This window comes from Periplaneta americana, chromosome 12 (assembly GCF_040183065.1).
Source record: "Periplaneta americana isolate PAMFEO1 chromosome 12, P.americana_PAMFEO1_priV1, whole genome shotgun sequence".
Classification (NCBI taxonomy): domain Eukaryota; kingdom Metazoa; phylum Arthropoda; class Insecta; order Blattodea; family Blattidae; genus Periplaneta; species Periplaneta americana.
Window position 1 is genome coordinate 146,802,505 of NC_091128.1, and position 18,456 is coordinate 146,820,960.

An 18,456-nucleotide genomic window follows, 5' to 3' on the forward strand; every position below is an offset into this window, starting at 1 on the left:
ACAAACGAAAGTTACGCATGCAGCTGTTTTAAAACTTTGTTGCATGAACTTGGACAGTTTCTCTATCTTGTCAGAAGTAACTCATAACGATATCTTTATCTGATTTAAAGTGGTGAGCATTTATTTCTCGATCCCCCTAAGCGGGACACAGTATGTATTAAGGCCTACTGTATAAGCTATACAAATTAATTTTTATAGCTAGGCACCTACATTACGTAACTAGGTAGTCTGTATATTCGTGGTAATTTTGTCAGTAGGTGAAATATATGTCCCTGAAATCATAATAGGCTTAATTTCCTCCTTTCTGATTATAAGTGTACGGTATTTTTTTTATCTTACGAGATATTAAAGTGTACGTATTATTTGAATTTTAGGTTATGTTTTTGGTGGCGATGTGTTACGATTCTTCCACGGAGGTGACGAGTGTCTTACCATTCCATCCACTTGGACTGAACAACCTGGCCAAAAGTAAGACATTTCTTTGATAATCTGTCTGCTCATTTTCATAGCATAGCCTATTTAAGTAAACCATGGTTTTAGGACCCAAGAGGAATTGGGTTTCTTTAAGAAGATAGCCTATTTGGTGACGTAAACACCAGTTACTAAAAAATCATGTACAGTGTATGAAACATGACTATTAAAAAAATACAGTTAGGCCTACGTAATTAATAAAAATTGTCTGCTAAGATCCCAGAGATAAAGAATTGTCCTTGGGTGCAAACAAAAAATATTAGGCCTATTATAGAACTTTCGGTGAAGGTTACTTATGAACCAGCCACAAGGAAAAATTGTTAAAATACCTTGAAAATGCCTAGGATTTATTGTATGGAGTAGTGGAAATTGGATGTGATCACTGGGAGAGCTGTATGCCAGCCTAGCTCGCCCAAAATAAGCTTACATACCTTATTTATATACGAAATTTGTCGTGCGTAAATAAAAAATCATCGCCATATATTTTCCTGAATGTGACGTAACTTGTCGCCAGTACCTCTCTTATAATAGCTTACTACACACCTAATCTAACCTAACCGAACCTCTCGCATAATACTACACACCTAACCTAACCTTTAACATAATACATACCTAATGTAACTTAACCTAACCTGTCACATAATACTACACTCTTGTAGTAACATTCCTCATGTTTAGTATCATTTCATTTGCAAATGTTACCCTCTTTGGTGTACATTGTGTCGGAAGCCATCTAGTGGAAGAAGGTGTAATGTAATGATGGGGGGACTTTATAATCCAGTGATAATTCCATATACCGGTAGCAGTAAAAATTGAAATGTGTAAAAGTGTTGAAAATTGGTTTATAGCACCACATTAGCAGTTGATAAAAGTGTGGAATATTCTTCCAGTGGTGGGTGGATGCTCTACCTTTCATTAATTTTCTCCAGGAATTGCAATTTGTTGAAAATAAATTTCGCAAGATTGTTTAATTTGTTGATACTTCTGATTTTATTGTAAATCTGATCAGTGAGAAAATAAGAAGAAAAGATACCTAATACAAAAAAGAACATTACATAAAAAAATTGTATAATATTATTATAGAAAGCAGTTCTCTGTCTTACCAGAACAGTTAGCTTTTCTGGATCTATATTTCAGTAATGTTTGAAACTGGTAAATGAATTACAGCCACGGTAATGTGTTAACCTGAAAACATATGTTGGACAGCAGTTCATAGGTCAAAGAAACATACACACAGCAAAATGCTTTACCAGAAAGCAATGGTTTGCCTATTCATGATATGAGTATGGTAGGCCTACATACCTAATTACTTTTTTTTTTTTAATCTTACCGATTCTGTATTCAGTAAGTAGATTTATTTTGTAAGTGAAGTCCAACCTCTTCAGCATAAAAAGATCAAGTACCGGTAATAACACTTTTCATTAGATTATGTCTTACTTACTTACTTACTGGCTTTTAAGGAACCCAGAGGTTCATTGCCGCCCTCACATAAGCCCGCCATTGGTCCCTATCCTGAGCAAGATTAATCCAGTCTCTACCATCATAACCTACCTCCCTCAAATCCATTTTAATATTATCTTCCCATCTACGTCTCGGCCTCCCCAAAGGTCTTTTGCCCTCCGGCCTCCCAACTGTCTATACACTCTATATACATTTCTGGATTCGCCCATACGTGCTACATGTCCTGCCCATCTCAAACGTCTGGATTTAATGTTCCTAATTATGTCAGGTGAAGTATACAATGCGTGCAGCTCTTTGTTGTGTAACTTTCTCCATTCTCCTGTAACTTCATCCCTCTTAGCCCCAAATATTTTCCTAAGAACCTTATTCTCAAACACCCTTAATCTCTGTTCCTCTCTCAAAGTGAGAGTCCAAATTTCACAACCATACAGAACAACCGGTAATATAACTGTTTTATAAATTCTAACTTTCATATTTTTTGACAGAAGACTAGATGACAAAAGCTTCTCAACCGAATAATAACAGGCATTTCCCATATTTATTCTGCGTTTAATTTCCTCCCGAGTGTCATTTATGTTTGTTACTGTTGCTCCAAGATATTTGAATTTTTCCACCTCTTCGAAGGATAAATCTCCAATTTTTATAGTTCCATTTCGTACAATATTCTGGTCACGAGACATAATCATATACTTAGTCTTTTCGGGATTTACTTCCAACCCAATCGCTTTACTTGTTTCAACTAGAATTTCCGCGTTTCCCCTAATCGTTTGTGGATTTTCTCCTAACATATTCACGTCATCCGCATAGACAAGAAACTGATGTAACCGGTTCAATTCCAAACCCTCTGTGTTATCCTGAACTTTCCTAATGGCATATTCTAGAGCGAAGTTAAAAAGTAAAGGTGATAGTGCATCTCCCTGCTTTAGCCCGCAGTGAATTGGAAAAGATAGAAACTGACCTATACGGACTCTGCTGTATGTTTCACTGAGACACATTTTAATTAATCGAACTAGTTTCTTGGGAATACCAAATTCAATAAGAATATTATATAAAACTTCTCTCTTAACCGAGTCATACGCCTTTTTGAAATCTATGAATAACTGATGTACTGTACCCTTATACTCCCATTTTTTCTCCAATATCTGTCGAATACAAAAAATCTGATCAATAGTCGATCTATTACGCCTAAAACCACACTGATGATCCCTAATAAATGTCTACCTAGGTATATATTGGTTAAAATGTCATGGCCAAATGTAATAACTTATTTGAAAGTTAGGAAACTGTATATTGTCTTTTTAGCATTTACGAAAAAAGAAATCTGAAAATTTCACTTTATTGATAATGAAACTTCATGAGAGTACAGTCAACTGAAAACATAATATATTATCTTCTCCAGTTGTGATGAAGGTTATCTAGTACTCGAATTGAATATGTAAGTCAGCCTATGTAAAATAAATTTGTTTCTAATACTTGAAAGTGCTCATTCTTATAAATTTATAGACGGGACGAAAAAATTGCTGAAATTATTTAGTAGTGTTAAATTAATTTCGATTTTTAGTGTCCCCATAGGCCTAGTGCAATACACACACATCACTTCTGTGATGGTTCGGGTATGGATACTTGCTCTAATCTGCAGGCAGCAATATAATAATCTACTGTCCACCTATCCTTTATTGTGGTGATTGTACACTACTGACCAAAAATAACACTGACATTTTTAAGCCCATTTAATGAAAGAAACAATTTAATTTTGCGTAAACTGAACATCATTTTGAAGGTAATAATTTGGCATTATTTATTTTTCAGCATTGTTATCTATGAGGGTGGCAGTGTAATGAGCCAAGCCAGATCCTTATGGCGTTTGGAACTGGCAAGAACCAAATGGGCAGGAGGTTTCATCAACTGGTATCATCCTATGAGAATCCGTCACCTTACCACTGGCAGATATTTGGGTGTTAATGAAAACAATGAATTGTACCTGGTAAACAAGTAAGTTGGTAATATTTATACTTACATACATACACACATATACACGCACAAGCTCACAACATACATACTGTACTGCCCGTGTCTCATGTCCTGAACCGAGAGCTCCTAGTGCTTATAACCACGCCTCTTAGGTCTGCTCGGACTGGCACGGCAGTTGCAGCGTGGCGGCACGGCAGCATATTACATGTGCGGAAAACATTATCCTATGCCATTGCAGGGATTTTTACTGTTTATAATACTGGATACTGTAATCGTGGTTATTATCTCTGATGGCGATTTCCTAAAATGTATGTACACACTAGGCCACTCTTCGTTCAGTCTGGACAACTGCTGAATTGCCATAGAGCAGCGTTTCTCAAAGTATGTTTCGGGGTTCCGTGAGCCCTATATGATTTTAAATTTTATTCCATACGTTACTTTACTTGGTTATTTAACAACATTGTATGAACTAAGTATTACGTTATTTTACATCGATGGGATTGATGATAGCACAATGGTATTTAGCGAGATGAGGTCAGGGATTCGCCAAACATTACATGACATTCGCCTTACGGTTGGGAAAAACCTCGGGAAGAAATCCAACTAGGTAATCAGCCCAAGCGGGAATCGAACCCGTGCCCGAGCGCAACTGTGGATCGATAGCCAACTGGGCTGCTCCGTTGGCTATTTTATACTTAGTGGTTACCATAAAAATATATAAATATTACCAAAATATGAATCAATAATATCATTAAACCACCGATAATGATGATAATAATAATAATAATAATAATAATAATAATAATAATAATAATAATAATAATATGCGTAATAACAGTATGTTTGATGAACATCTAATACCCATAATACTTATCATTTTCATCACTGAATTCTCTGCATATGTGTTCACTAAAACAAAATACCGAAAAGACAAAACGCAGAAGTACAGTAGAAATGAGACTACAACTTTCCGCCATAAAACTAGATTGCAGGCTGAAAAAGCAAATACATTCGTCCCACTGAACAATTATTGAGATACTAGCTTTCACTTGTCTGTTAACTATTAAATACTAATAAAATATTACAAGGATTTCACAGTTACACTTTAGATTAAAAGGAATTTTGCAATGGAAAAAGTTTGAGAAACACTGCCATAGAGGAAAGAGTTTACGGATGTGTACACATGATAACCGTAATCGCGATTAGGTCGATAACCTCTAGTAGAGACTGTAGTCTACCACTGGTATTAGTGTTTAGTTACAGGAATTGATGAGAAGGACATAATTTGTTTTGTGAGGGGATAGCCTATACATTCGCTTGTCCATGGCTGATCTTGCTCCATAGCTGACGAAAGAAATCCTGAAAAGGCCGATGTGTTGAACGTAGGGTAGTAGGCACATGCGGTACCCAGGATCTCCCACTCTCCCCCTCTGTGTCTTGTCCCGCAAAGAAACAGCTCAGGAAGTGAGGCACGGGCAGTACATATACTGTATACAATTACTGGTATACATTATGTTTTCTGTACTAGTTTATTGAAACATTCCCACTAATAATTGTTTAGAAAGTGTTCCACTATTTCTAGATTACATTTTATAATATATGTCGTTAGTTGAAAAAATGGAACATAATGAAAATTATCTCTGAATTATTACTTACAATCATACCAAATATTTTGATTTTCTGTTAGTTAGAAAAATATGTTTTTCAAGTGTAAATGCAAACTTTAGATCTTGGTAGGCTATTGACCTGATATCCTTGCTTTAAGTTCTCATATAAGCCCCGTGTCACTTTATCATTGTGATATTCCTAAGTTTGGTTAACCAACTACTTTACTCAATAATTATTAATTACAAAGTATTAATAAATTTCATATTAGGAGTATGGCAAGGATGCCTTTCATCACCTACCCTGTTGTATTGTATTGTATTGTATTTATTAATATTCCATGGTATTCATACATTGCTTACAGCTAGAATATGGAACAAGTAAAAAAACAATACTATTATAAAATCTTAATTTATAGTCACAGTCTAGATGAAATATATGCAGACGAGATTTACAATATAGTCTACTAGTACAACACAAAGTTTTAGTATCAATTTCATGAAGTGTTATTGAATGTCATGAATTCACCTACAGAATAGAAGGCGTGAGAAATTAGGTACTTCTTCAATTTGGCCCTAAATAATTTTATGTTTTGAGTTTCATTTTTTATATCGATAGGGAGGCTATTAAAAATGTTTACTGCCATATAACGCACTCCTTTTTGATAGCATGATAGACTTGCCGATGGAGTATGAAAGTCATTTTTTTTACTTGTATTTATGCTATTAGCTGTTGAATTAGTTACAAAGTTTTCACGATTGCATACGAGGAAGATTATTAATGAAAAGATATACTGACGAGCCATGAGCATTATTTGTAGTTTTTTTAAAATAGTCCTACACGATTCCCTAGATTTCAACATCTACTTGGAGGATTTAGTGAGGAACTGTTTTCAGAACATGGGCGAGGTGACAGTAGGAGGAAGAAGTATGAAATGTTTAAGATTTGTTGATTATATGACGTAGTTAGCAGTAGAGGAGATGATATTAAGGGATATACTAATAGAGCTAAATGACAGCTGTGAGCAGCATGCAAACAAAACAAAGACCATGGTTATCGGAAGATAATTGTCATGTCTCCCTCTTAATAATTCCTAGTAGAGACACACATTCACTATTTTTGTTCTTATGCAGAGAAGATGCCACTCTTGCCACATCTACTTTCTGTCTGAGACAAGAGAAAGACGACCAGAAAGTAGTGCTGGAAGAAAAAGATCTGGAGGTTATTGGAGCCCCCATTATCAAATACGGTGACAGTACTGTCATTGTACAACATTCAGAATCAGGATTATGGCTGTCATACAAGGTTTGTGTTTACAATACTATTAATTAGTACCAGTATATAAATACAGTATTTTCTAAAGTGTGTATGCTTATCCATAACACCGGTACTAGATTTCCAGAAGTATTAGTAGTTGTAAGATATCGCAGGATACTGATACAAATACATTCTTTTTGAGATCTCTGAGTAGTACATTTGATAATACAGTATGTTACTTTATTTTACTTTATTCTTACTGAGTCTGCGTTTCCTATTCTGTTGTCAGTTGCTTTCATAACAGTAAGTTTCACAGTATAGGACTGCACAATTATTTTCCAGTTAATGACTCTCTGAGATCTAATTGTATTGTATTGTACTGTATTTATTCATTCCCTGTACAATCTATTACAGATTATAGGTTCGTCATTAGATACAAACGCAAAAATACACACACATACACATACAAATAAGATTTCTAGTATGAATTTAATTGATTTCTAGTATGAATTTAATTTTAACACTCTTAAGTTTTCCAAAGAATAGTAAAACTACCAAAGACACAATAAATAACAAGATATATAATACATTTTCCGTTTACAAGACATTAAATAAATTAATTAACAGAGATTAGGTAAAAACAAGATAGTCCTACATTATTATTAATATTGTTTGGAGAAAAAATTATGTGCAACAGTAATGAAGGTAGGTATTTTGCTTTATAGCTTTAATGCAAGAAATCAGTGATTTTGAACGGCATGGATGGAGCAGAATAGTTTTTACCCTGATTTTGAAACCTTCATAATTTAAATGTTTAATATCCCCAGGTATATTGTTATATAACGAGATACCTGTATGAGAAGTACTGTTGAGAACTTTTGGTAACAGTATGACAGTTTATATGCAAATTGTTGGCAGTTCTTGTGTAATGTTTGGATATGAGGGTAGTATGATATTGATGGTGACAATTGTAATGATGATGATACTGACTAAAACAATAATAATGATAACCTTTATAGTGAACGGTGCTATTGATTATTGAAAGTCTATTTGAAATTTCGTACATCGGACTTCAGTATCATAAAATCCACTTGAAAAAGTATTCCTTAAAAGCGGGATTTTCCTTAAACTGGTTTCTTTAAGAGCAGGAATTAATTACATTATTCTTATGGTAATTTGGCTGAGACTTTACAGATTATTCCTTAAAAAATAAGAACATTAAAACAAAATTTTACTGTATTAAGTTTGTATTGTAATATATGCTACCTTGTGTAATCCATCCTTTATACTGTGCTTCACTTTCAGTATATCATTAAATTAATTGAATCGGTCGGAGCTAAAAGGAACTAAGTCAAAATATGCAGTTTTGGATTATGCAACAATTTGAGTAACAGATGTCATGCACATCGAACGGTGAAAGAAGGAACTAAGACTTTTAAATATTCTTTTCTGTTCTATAACATAAAGATATAATATTTGTGTAATTAGTGGAATGTTTTTTGCTTCTCCTGAAAAGTTGTGAAAAGTGACTTAGTTCCTTTTAGCTCCGACTGATTCAATTGTAGTTTTGTGTGTTAATTAAAATTAAGTTTGCATTATATCATATATTAAATTATGTAATTTTTCTTGTCTATCGGTACTGACGATGCCATGAATGCTTGTAATTCCTATAGCAAATAAAAATTAAATCAAATATAATAATAAGATTTTCTACTGTTATATAAAATAATTAAATATGATTACCGTATTACTTGCTTTTATTTAAAACCTAATAATAGTCTAAGATTTTCAATGTAATGTCTTTTTTCAGTCATATGAGACGAAAAAGAAAGGAGTAGGTAAAGTTGAAGAGAAGCAAGCTGTACTGCATGAAGAAGGAAAAATGGACGATGGCTTAGACTTCAGTAGAAGTCAAGAAGAGGAATCAAGAACAGCTCGTGTTATTAGGAAATGCAGCTCTCTCTTCAACAAATTTATTACGTATGTAAAATACACAGTAATTATTTAAGTGGTCTTGGTCTTGCAGAGAGGCTTTGATGGACTTAGTGCCCACACAAATCCGTGCTTACCCTTCTGCTCGTCTCTCCACACAAATATTGCAAGCATAGATTAAATCTGTGGCCGGGAGGAAAAAGGTCTTAAGTAAAAATTTTATACTTTTCAGGAGAGCTGTAGAAAGATTGATATTGGTGTCAATTATAGAGTTTTGTTAATTAAGAGTTTTTTCCTTGATATTATTTGTTTTTATTTCTTATAAAATAGGTAATGTTGCTCATTTAACAATTTTCTTGATTATTTCCAAAAATAGCCGCACTTAAGCCCTTTTAAGACTAGAAGCCAAACTGAGTAGAAGGGACTATTAAACATAAGACCTTTTTCATGTCAAAATAAATGAGATATGTAAATTATTAGAAATGCAAAATGGGTCTTAAACAATTGAAGCGTCGGCTGGAACAACGTTGTTACAAGTTACAAAATTTTCATTCGGCGTGTTTCCATGTAATAATGTTGTATGTCATGTTACCTTGCTATACTCTTTGACTTGCAACTGTCCATCAATGCAGTACGCGAAATTTGTCCACTCAAAAGTTTGCTACTCTATAAGAATATAAGAACAACGTTGTACATGTACACATTTTTGCAGCTCCTGTAAATTTTACCAAATGTAACTTATAACGTTGTTCCAGCCAACGCTTCAGTTATAGGACTGTTTGCCTTGGTTCTTAAAGTTTTAAAAGGAAAGGGCATCAGTATGTGATAAAATGGCTAAAATACAAGTTAGACCTTTTTAATAGGGAAGCATGGAAAGTAAACATGTGATGGTTTGTAAGGAATAAAGTATTAAATATTCTTAAGCCCTTTATTCTGTGTGTGCTCGATTCAAAAAGTACTTAGGACATTTGGTAACGCTCTATAAATCCAGTGAGGAGTCTTATTTGACTTTAGCCATTTTACCAGATTGTAGAGAATTGTTTCCGCTTTCGGAATATATAAAAATCTCATTTTCACAAAAAAATGACTTAAGACCTTTTTCCTCCTGCCACAGAAATATAGTTTCAATAACACTTCCAACTCAATTTGGAATTACTTCAATTACTGTTATTGTTAGTTTTTTCCTTAATTATTACATTGCTTCCCCAAATTAAAAAAATCTGCCCTTGTTACTGTTCCTATATGTTTAGATATATTAATCCTTATTGTGTAGACCCAGAAACAAAATATGGGCCACTTGGAGAATTCAGGTGGCTCAAATGTTGTTTCTGGGTCTGTACAATATGTTATCGTTTTGAGGTTAAAGTAAAATTTTTACACATTAAGTTGTCGAGTGAATTTAAAAAAATGGTAAATTCTCCATTAAAAATTAATGCTACAAATTAAATGTATTGCTATTGCAGGGGTCTGGAAACTCTGCAGCAAAACAGACGTGCATCCTTGTTCTTCCAGACTGTCAATCTTAGTGAAATGGTGATGTGCCTTGAAGATTTGATTAACTATTTTGCTCAGCCTGGAGAAGAAATGGGTATGTACTACTTAATACCGTAACTTTATTCGTTTGGTGTTATAAAACATGTCGGTTGGTTGCCTGTTTACAGGTTCTGACGTGGTTCATGAAGACATTCCTATGATCAGTTAAAATATAAAGTCAATTATTGAAATTTTTCCAGAAATTATATTCTTTGGAAATAATTGAGGGGTTTGCCAAAAGAAAGGCGGATAGACCTCTACGCCCTTCTTCGGGAAAACGGTTTGAAATGTAGTGAATAATTCGCTAATTATAATAGCGAAATTTTGTTTTGATTGTACTGTACATACCTGCAGAACAGGGCTGCTTGCGTGCGTGCGTACGCTATTTAGTCAGTCAGTCTACAAGTAGAGCTAGTGCTGCGCGTTACCGCATACTGTACTGTGTGTGTTTTCTCTTGGTAGAGACTAAGCAAATACATATAGTTCAATTTAGTCAGTCCAGTTGTTTTCTTTGACTACTTTTTATGTTCATTATTGTCCTTGCTTTAAGAGTAAACAAACTTATGAAACATAGATTCAGACGGAAATATTTTAGGTTCTATAAAGAGATTTGTTACAATAAAGATTTTTGGGCTTATTGTTATCAGGATTATACAAAGAATAAATTTTATTTATTTCTGTTCACACAAAATGGAGATTTTCTTTTTCTGTTATATTCAGAGATTTTGTTTTGCGTGCTTAATGTCTACTCAGTATATCTGAAATAATGTAAATTACTTTAGAAGTAGATAATAAATGTCATAAAATGTATCTTTGTTTCAATTCCGTGTGAAATTTAAATCTGAAATCTACATTAAATCCCCTAAACAAATCATTATATGGATAAAGGGCGTATAGACTGAAGTTTTATATGGTACAAATATAAGGAACTTTAATAATATAAATTGCCTAAATGCTACAAAACATTTATACTCGCTAAGATTTTTAATTTAATGTATAATTTTGTTCACTATCTGTATAACATTTTATTCAGGTGCGTTTTAAAATCTTAGATTGCTTGTATCTCAATTCACCATATTGACGTATACGCCCTTTTTCCGGCAAACCCCTCAATTTCACAACTTGTGTACAATATTACGCATACATGCACGCGCCACACACATATTAGTCATGTAATTTTCATTTTCAAACTTCTTAGTACATAGAATTACATCGTACCTTACTAAAAATACTGTATTTTTATTCTCTATCTTGCAAGCTGCTGTTAGTGACAGAATGATAATTATAGTTAGCTAATAAGTGAGGTAGCCTACATGAAATACGTCATGCAAGTATATTGTTTATATTTGTAGAACATGAAGAAAAGCAGAATCGTTTACGTGCTCTGAGGAATCGGCAGGATTTGTTCCAAGAGGAAGGAATTTTGAATCTCATTCTAGAAGCCATTGATAAAATCAATGTGATTACCTCTCAAGGTTTCTTAGTGGCCTTGTCTGGTGATGAGGCAGGCCAGAATTGGGATGCTATTTCTGGCTACCTGTACCAGTTGCTTGGTAAGTAGAAATGAAAATATTATGTTACAATCATTAAAATGAAAATATTCATTTAGTAATTTTGAGTACTTTATTTTCAATATAAAAAATTAATTATTTTTACATTATTATATCTGATTTTTCTCCTTTGTTTTAAAATACTTATCACAAGTTAAAGTTTATGTTTTTTCATGGACTGCGTTAGTTCTTCATATTTATTCTGTAACAGTTCTTTCTTGTACATTATTGATCTCGTAATAAACTGTTCATTGCTGATGTTGAATATGAATGTGATCGTGGACAACTTTATTTGCAATAATTTTACATAAGACATTGGTTAATAACTGTGTCCAATCTACAGGGCACGTTGTAGCTTAATGATTGAGATGCTATACTCTAAACCTGAAAATAGTGTGTTGCATTCCCAAAGGGTCATACATTTTTCAAATTGACCTAACCCTTGTGGTTACATTATGGCTGCGGATGACTCATTCTCTAACAGATGTGAGTACCAGGGAGTTTTCCTTGACGTTAAAGATGGTAAGCACACAGGACTGACATTCTGACTTCTACTAATCCCGATTGTCTGCAGAAGAAGGAGCCTTACTCCCTGCTACCCTGTGGGCTTCCATGGCCTGTAATAGGAATAACTTTAAAACGTAACATCTATAATCATAAAAAGTGTGCCATTTGGAGGACATAGTCTATTCGAAATTTTAAGTATGAATCGTATTGTTATTTTTTTCAGTCCTCAAAAATTTCGTTCTTCAATTTGAAAATATTCTATCAACTTTTTGCTCTAAAATAAAGGGCACTTTTTTACTTTTTACTGTTACTTAAACTCAAAACATTAGCCATCTTCTGTATTGATTTTATTAGAAACGTGTTTTTATATCTACAGTCTATCTGTTTTTATATCTAAAATCTATCTATTTTTTGCATCTACAGTAATTTCCCAGAAATATATCATTGTTGCGGCCACGTTATAGAGATGTTTATAAAAAAATTAAATGTAGTATTGTGCTGAATTGAACTGTTTTTTTAATTGGTTCATTTCACGACGCTTTATCAACTGCAGTGGTTATCAAGCATGTTAGTGAAATGATGATAATGCCAGCAAAATGAGTCCAGAGTTCAGTGCCGAAAGTTGCCCAGCATTTACTCTTAATGGGTTGAGGAAAATCCTCTGAGAAAACTTCAACAAGGTAGCTTGTCCCAACTAGGATTTTAACCTGGGTCCGCTCATTTCATAGTCAGATATGCTAACTGTTACTCCACATCTGAACTGTTACTTCATCTGTTTCGAGAATCCAACTGTCTGCCATATTCGAGTGAATATACATAGGTTATGTAATGTGGTATTAAAATATCATTCAGTGGTAAGCAAGATGTCTCTGTTAGTGTAATTAAATTCAACAGACTAAAGCAGGGAGATGCACTATCACCTTTACTTTTTAACTTTGCTCTATAGTATGCCATTAGGAAAATCCAGGATAACAGAGAGGGTTTGGAATTGAATGGGTTACATCAGCTGCTTGTCTATGCGGATGACGTGAATATGTTAGAAGAAAGTCCACAAACGATTAGGGAAAACACGGGAATTTTACTGGAAGCAAGTAAAGAGATAGGTTTGGAAGTAAATCCCGAAAAGACAAAGTATATGATTATGTCTTGTGACCAGAATATTGTATGAAATGGAAATATAAAAATTGGACATTTATCTTTTTTGAAGAGGTGGAGAAGTTCAAATATCTGGGAGCAACAGTAACAAATATAAATGATACTCGGGAGGAAATTAAACACAGAATAAATATGGGAAATGCCTGTTATTATTCGGTTGAGAAACTTTTATCATCCAGTCTGCTGTCAAAAAATCTGAAAGTTAGAATTTATAAAACAGTTATATTACCGGTTGTTCTGTATGGTTGTGAAACTTGGACTCTCACTTTGAGAGAGGAACATAGGTTAAGGGTGTTTGAGAATAAGGTGCTTAGGAAAATATTTGGGGCTAAGAGGGATGAAGTTACAGGAGAATGGAGAAAGTTACACAACACAGAACTGCACGCATTGTATTCTTCACCTGACATAATTAGGAACATTAAATCCAGACGTTTGAGATGGGCAGGGCATGTAGAATGTATGGGCGAATCCAGAAATGCATATAAAATGTTAGTTTGGATGCCGGAGGGAAAAAGACCTTTAGGGAGGGCGAGTCGTAGATGGGAAGATAATATTAAAATGGATTTGAGGGAGGTGGGATATGATGATAGAGAATGGATTAATCTTGCTCAGGATAGGGACCAATGGCGGGCTTATGTGAGGGCGGCAATGAACCTCCGGGTTCCTTAAAAGCCAGTAAGTAAGTAAGTCCAAATATTATTAGAGACTAATTCACTCAGTCAATTACACAGATGAACATAATAAATGAAAATATGTGCAAAGAAAAACAGTTCACATACTGCCATTGACTAAATTTAGCCATAGACACTGACAGTATGGAATGTAGAATACTGCTTTGTAGAGATTCCATAAAGGAATGTTGTTGAATAAAATACTGTCACTTTGTTGGAAACATAATATAATTTGTTTTTGCAGCTGCAATCATAAAAGGAAATCACACCAACTGTACCCAGTTTGCCAACACAAACAGACTGAACTGGCTATTCAGCAGACTGGGTTCACAGGCGTCTGGTGAAGGCACTGGAATGCTGGACGTATTGCATTGTGTGCTCATTGATTCACCTGAAGCCCTGAACATGATGAGAGTAAGTATAATTGTTAAGTGGCATGTAATCAGGGCTGGGCAAAATACTGACATCCAAGTATTTGAAATACAAATACAAAATACTTAAAAAAATTGTATTTGAAATACAAATACAAAATACTTCGAAAAAATTAACCAAAATACATTTGTATTTCAAATACTCAAAATACATTTGTATTTCAAATACTCAAAATACATTTGTATTTGAAATACTCTATACAATATATAGGCCTAAAGAAATAAGAATATTACTGAAAATCTAAAATATTATATTAACATTAAAAGTATTTTTACCTCGAAATTTTATATAAACACTGTAACTGAACATTCTTCCTTTTCCCAGTCAGCAATGAAATTATGATACATATGAGTAATTACTGCTCCCTTTAAAAAAACAGTTTCTCAAGAAGTTCATCAGATAAGGATCCCCTTGCTTGTGAATGAATAAATCCTGCAAAACAGAACAGTCTTTCTACAAGTGCAGAGGTACACAAACTTGTATTATACTTTATAAAAGCTTGTTTCACTGTTGGGTAATTCTCTAGAGTGCACAGGGTTGTTCCTTAGCCACTGAAGATGAGATGGCTGTCTGACACTGCCTCACCAAATGATAAGAAGGGGACACAGAATATGTGTGTGAAACCAGCTGAGCAGTTCTCTGTTACATCTGTTTATATCATGTTTGAATTGCAATATTTGAGAGACTGAGTCATAAAGAGAATTCCATCGAGTTGGGCAAGGAAACTTTGATGAATAGTTCAAGACATCTGATATAATTTCTGAGGATTTGGGTCTCCTAGACACATTCCATAATGCTGAACATTTAACAAGTGTTGGGTGATGGATCCTTGATGTTGTTGGAGATTTCTTTATGGGAATCAGTTGTGGCAAGAAAACTAGCAGATCTGAAATGGATAGGCAAATAAGACAAAAGTTCATTATTCAAATCCAAATCCAAAACTTGAAGGACAAGAAGAAAAAAAATTATTTTAAGTATTTGAAATACAAAATACATCAATTTTATGTATTTAAATACAAAACACAAAATACTTTCAAAAATCCTTACAAATTACAAAATACAAATGTATTTCAAATACTGCCCAGCCCTGCATGTAATATAAACATGTATAAACATATTTACGACTAGAGGAATTATCTCTAAGGAAAGGTGAAGAGAAGATAATTTAAATATTTAAAAATTGGGGGATAAAATATAAAAAATACAATTTAATTTTTTCCATCATTGTTTGATTTCATGTCATTGTCACTGTTCGTGTATTTGTGTCTCCAAAAGAGTAGCTACACATAAACAGCACTCGAATATCTCTTAACATGATATGATAAATTAATATTTATTCCATTGTCTATAGGATGAACATATTAAAGTTATTATCTCTCTGCTGGAGAAGCATGGTCGAGACCCAAAAGTTCTGGATGTTTTGTGCTCACTGTGCGTTGGTAACGGTGTTGCAGTCAGAAGTTCACAAAATAATATATGTGACTTCCTTCTGCCCGGGAAGAACCTGCTGCTCCAAACACAGTTAGTGGACCATGTGGCAAGGTGCGTAAAATGTAGGCTACTTTTGACAGTTTATAATAGTAGGTAATATGTAAGAATTTGTCAGCATGTTTGTTCTATATGAAGTTGAAAAGGTTTTCTGGTAGTAACTAAACTGAGTGAAAGGTTATAAAAAGGAACATTCAGATTATACGAGTCGTGATCAAATGAAACTCATTTGAGCCGATTTACACACTTGCGTAAGTGTTCTGTCCATGGGCAGGTCTTTCACTGCAAACTCAGTATTCTCCAATCTTTCCTATTTTCTGCTTTCCTCTTAGTCTCCACATATGATCCACATATCTTAATGTCGTCTATCATCTGATATCTTCTTCTGCCCTGAACTCTTCTCTCGTTCACCATTCCTTCCAGTGCATCCTTCAAAAGCCAGTTTCTTCTCAACCAGTGACCCAGCCAATTCTCTTCCTGATCAGTTTCAGCATCATTCTTTCTTCACCAACACAGCTTCGTTTCATATTCTCTCTGTCCACATTTCAAATGCTTCTAGTCAATTCTCTTCGCTCCACACAAAGCACTTCACTATCTCTTCCTTAGTTCTTTTTCCAGAAGAAGATGCTCCTTTTTCTATTAATGAAACTATTGTTGATGTATGCGAAATAAATTATTATTATTATTATTATTATTATTATTATTATTATTATTATTATTATATATCATAGTTATTGATGCAATACCGGTAACACTAGTAATGAATTATGTAAAATGTTGTTGAAACAAGGAAAAATAAGAATTGATATTATAAAAGAAAATTATGTAAGCTGCAGTAACTAGCAACAAGTATAATAACATAAATATGTCAGCATTTTGCATATACTTAGTAGGATGTGTACCCCTGGGGGCATGCATACTTATTTTATTCTTATTCATTCAGCCAGATATGCCATATTACACACAAAGCACATAAAAACAACACACAAAGCACGTAAAAATGAATATAGAATGAACACGCAACTGAAATTTTATACGACATTTTGAATATCAATCTTAAATCTTGTGTAGATGTGTGGGAAGTTACTTACGTAAAATGTAATTTTCTCTCATATTTAGCGTGAGACCAAACATATTTGTGGGACGAGTAGAAGGATCAGCCATGTATCAGAAGTGGTATTTTGAAGTAACTGTCGACCATATTGAACAGACAACGCATATGATGCCACATCTTCGAATTGGCTGGGCCAATACTGTTGGGTAAGTATGTTCTACAGCATTAAAAGTATCAGCTTTGGAAATCAGAATCAATGCAAGAGATTTGAATTTACTTTCTTATCTACTGCATGTTCAGTTCAAAATGTGTCATGGCTCGCCGTATGCCATCATGTGGCTAGCCGATGAGCCTAGAGAATTCAATCTTCTTACACTTCCGCAAAGGCATATTACCTGTGTGCCAGAAAAGTTGCCTAGCAAGTACGGCGTTCATTCTGAAGAGTACGTACCGATATGTATGGTAACGCCGGTAGTGGCAAGAATGTGAACTGTTTGGAAACATGTACTGAGGTGACTTTTTTCTTACGGTCGGGATATGGCGAGAGAGTTAAGACGATTACTTACGTATTTGTTGACATTAACTTGGACAGTCAACTTGGACACGGAGCATTTGATTTGTGTTGTGGAATGTTGCCGTACGCAACCGATGATAACAAATACTCTGTGTACGACTTGCCCGCGCAAAACACAGTTCAAAAAAGGTTATGGTAGCACACAGACCGTACAGACCGCCATCTGTTGCTACGACGTTCAAGTTATACTGTACACGTTCTCAAGTTCAGATTGAACGCCTTGAATAATAGGCAACTTCTCTGACATAAAAGCTGAAACTCGCTTCAAATCGCTGAGTCACAACAGTGACATCATGACACACTTTGAAATGAACACCCAGTATAAGAAATGGTTGTTCAGTACAGTGATGGCTTGGATATGCAAAGATTGGCGTACTGATAGTGGGCATAGTTGCACAGAGCAAAGTGGAATAGCAAAATTTTATGACGTCACATACAGTACTTGCTAAAACCCTTTTCGATATCATATATTCAGTACAGATGACAGAGCTTGGTGTGAGTGGTATAAACTGAGGTCCCTTAACTTCAGCATTCTTATGAATCAATTGGAAAAATTGAGGTGGAAGCAAGATAAATGCCAAGAAATTTGTAACAAAATATTGAACCAATTGAAACATCCAATCTGAAAAAAAGCATGACACTGTACGTTATAACAAGGGTTATGATTACAAATCAATACTGTTACAAAGATGAAAAGGGTGTAACATAAAGGAAACTGACTGAGGATGAGAATGAAAAACTATGTTTCGTTGCTCCATAAGATAATGACTTTACATGTTAACAGATTTTGAACTC

At 34.2% G+C, this 18,456-nt stretch overlaps 1 protein-coding gene across 8 annotated transcripts in view; it reads left to right on the forward strand.

Moving 5' to 3' along the window:
• The window catches only part of RyR (Ryanodine receptor), a 371,941-nt gene that overhangs the window by 159,273 nt on the left and 194,212 nt on the right, over positions 1–18,456 (forward strand). For all 8 annotated transcript variants that reach the window (XM_069842181.1, XM_069842183.1, XM_069842182.1 and 5 more), the window contains 9 exons: positions 375–468; positions 3,742–3,924; positions 6,642–6,813; positions 8,576–8,745; positions 10,161–10,285; positions 11,583–11,783; positions 14,358–14,527; positions 15,897–16,087; positions 17,153–17,293. In XM_069842181.1, the coding sequence (XP_069698282.1) occupies positions 375–468; positions 3,742–3,924; positions 6,642–6,813; positions 8,576–8,745; positions 10,161–10,285; positions 11,583–11,783; positions 14,358–14,527; positions 15,897–16,087; positions 17,153–17,293 (1,447 nt within the window). The remainder of the gene's footprint in view (positions 1–374; positions 469–3,741; positions 3,925–6,641; positions 6,814–8,575; positions 8,746–10,160; positions 10,286–11,582; positions 11,784–14,357; positions 14,528–15,896; positions 16,088–17,152; positions 17,294–18,456) is intronic.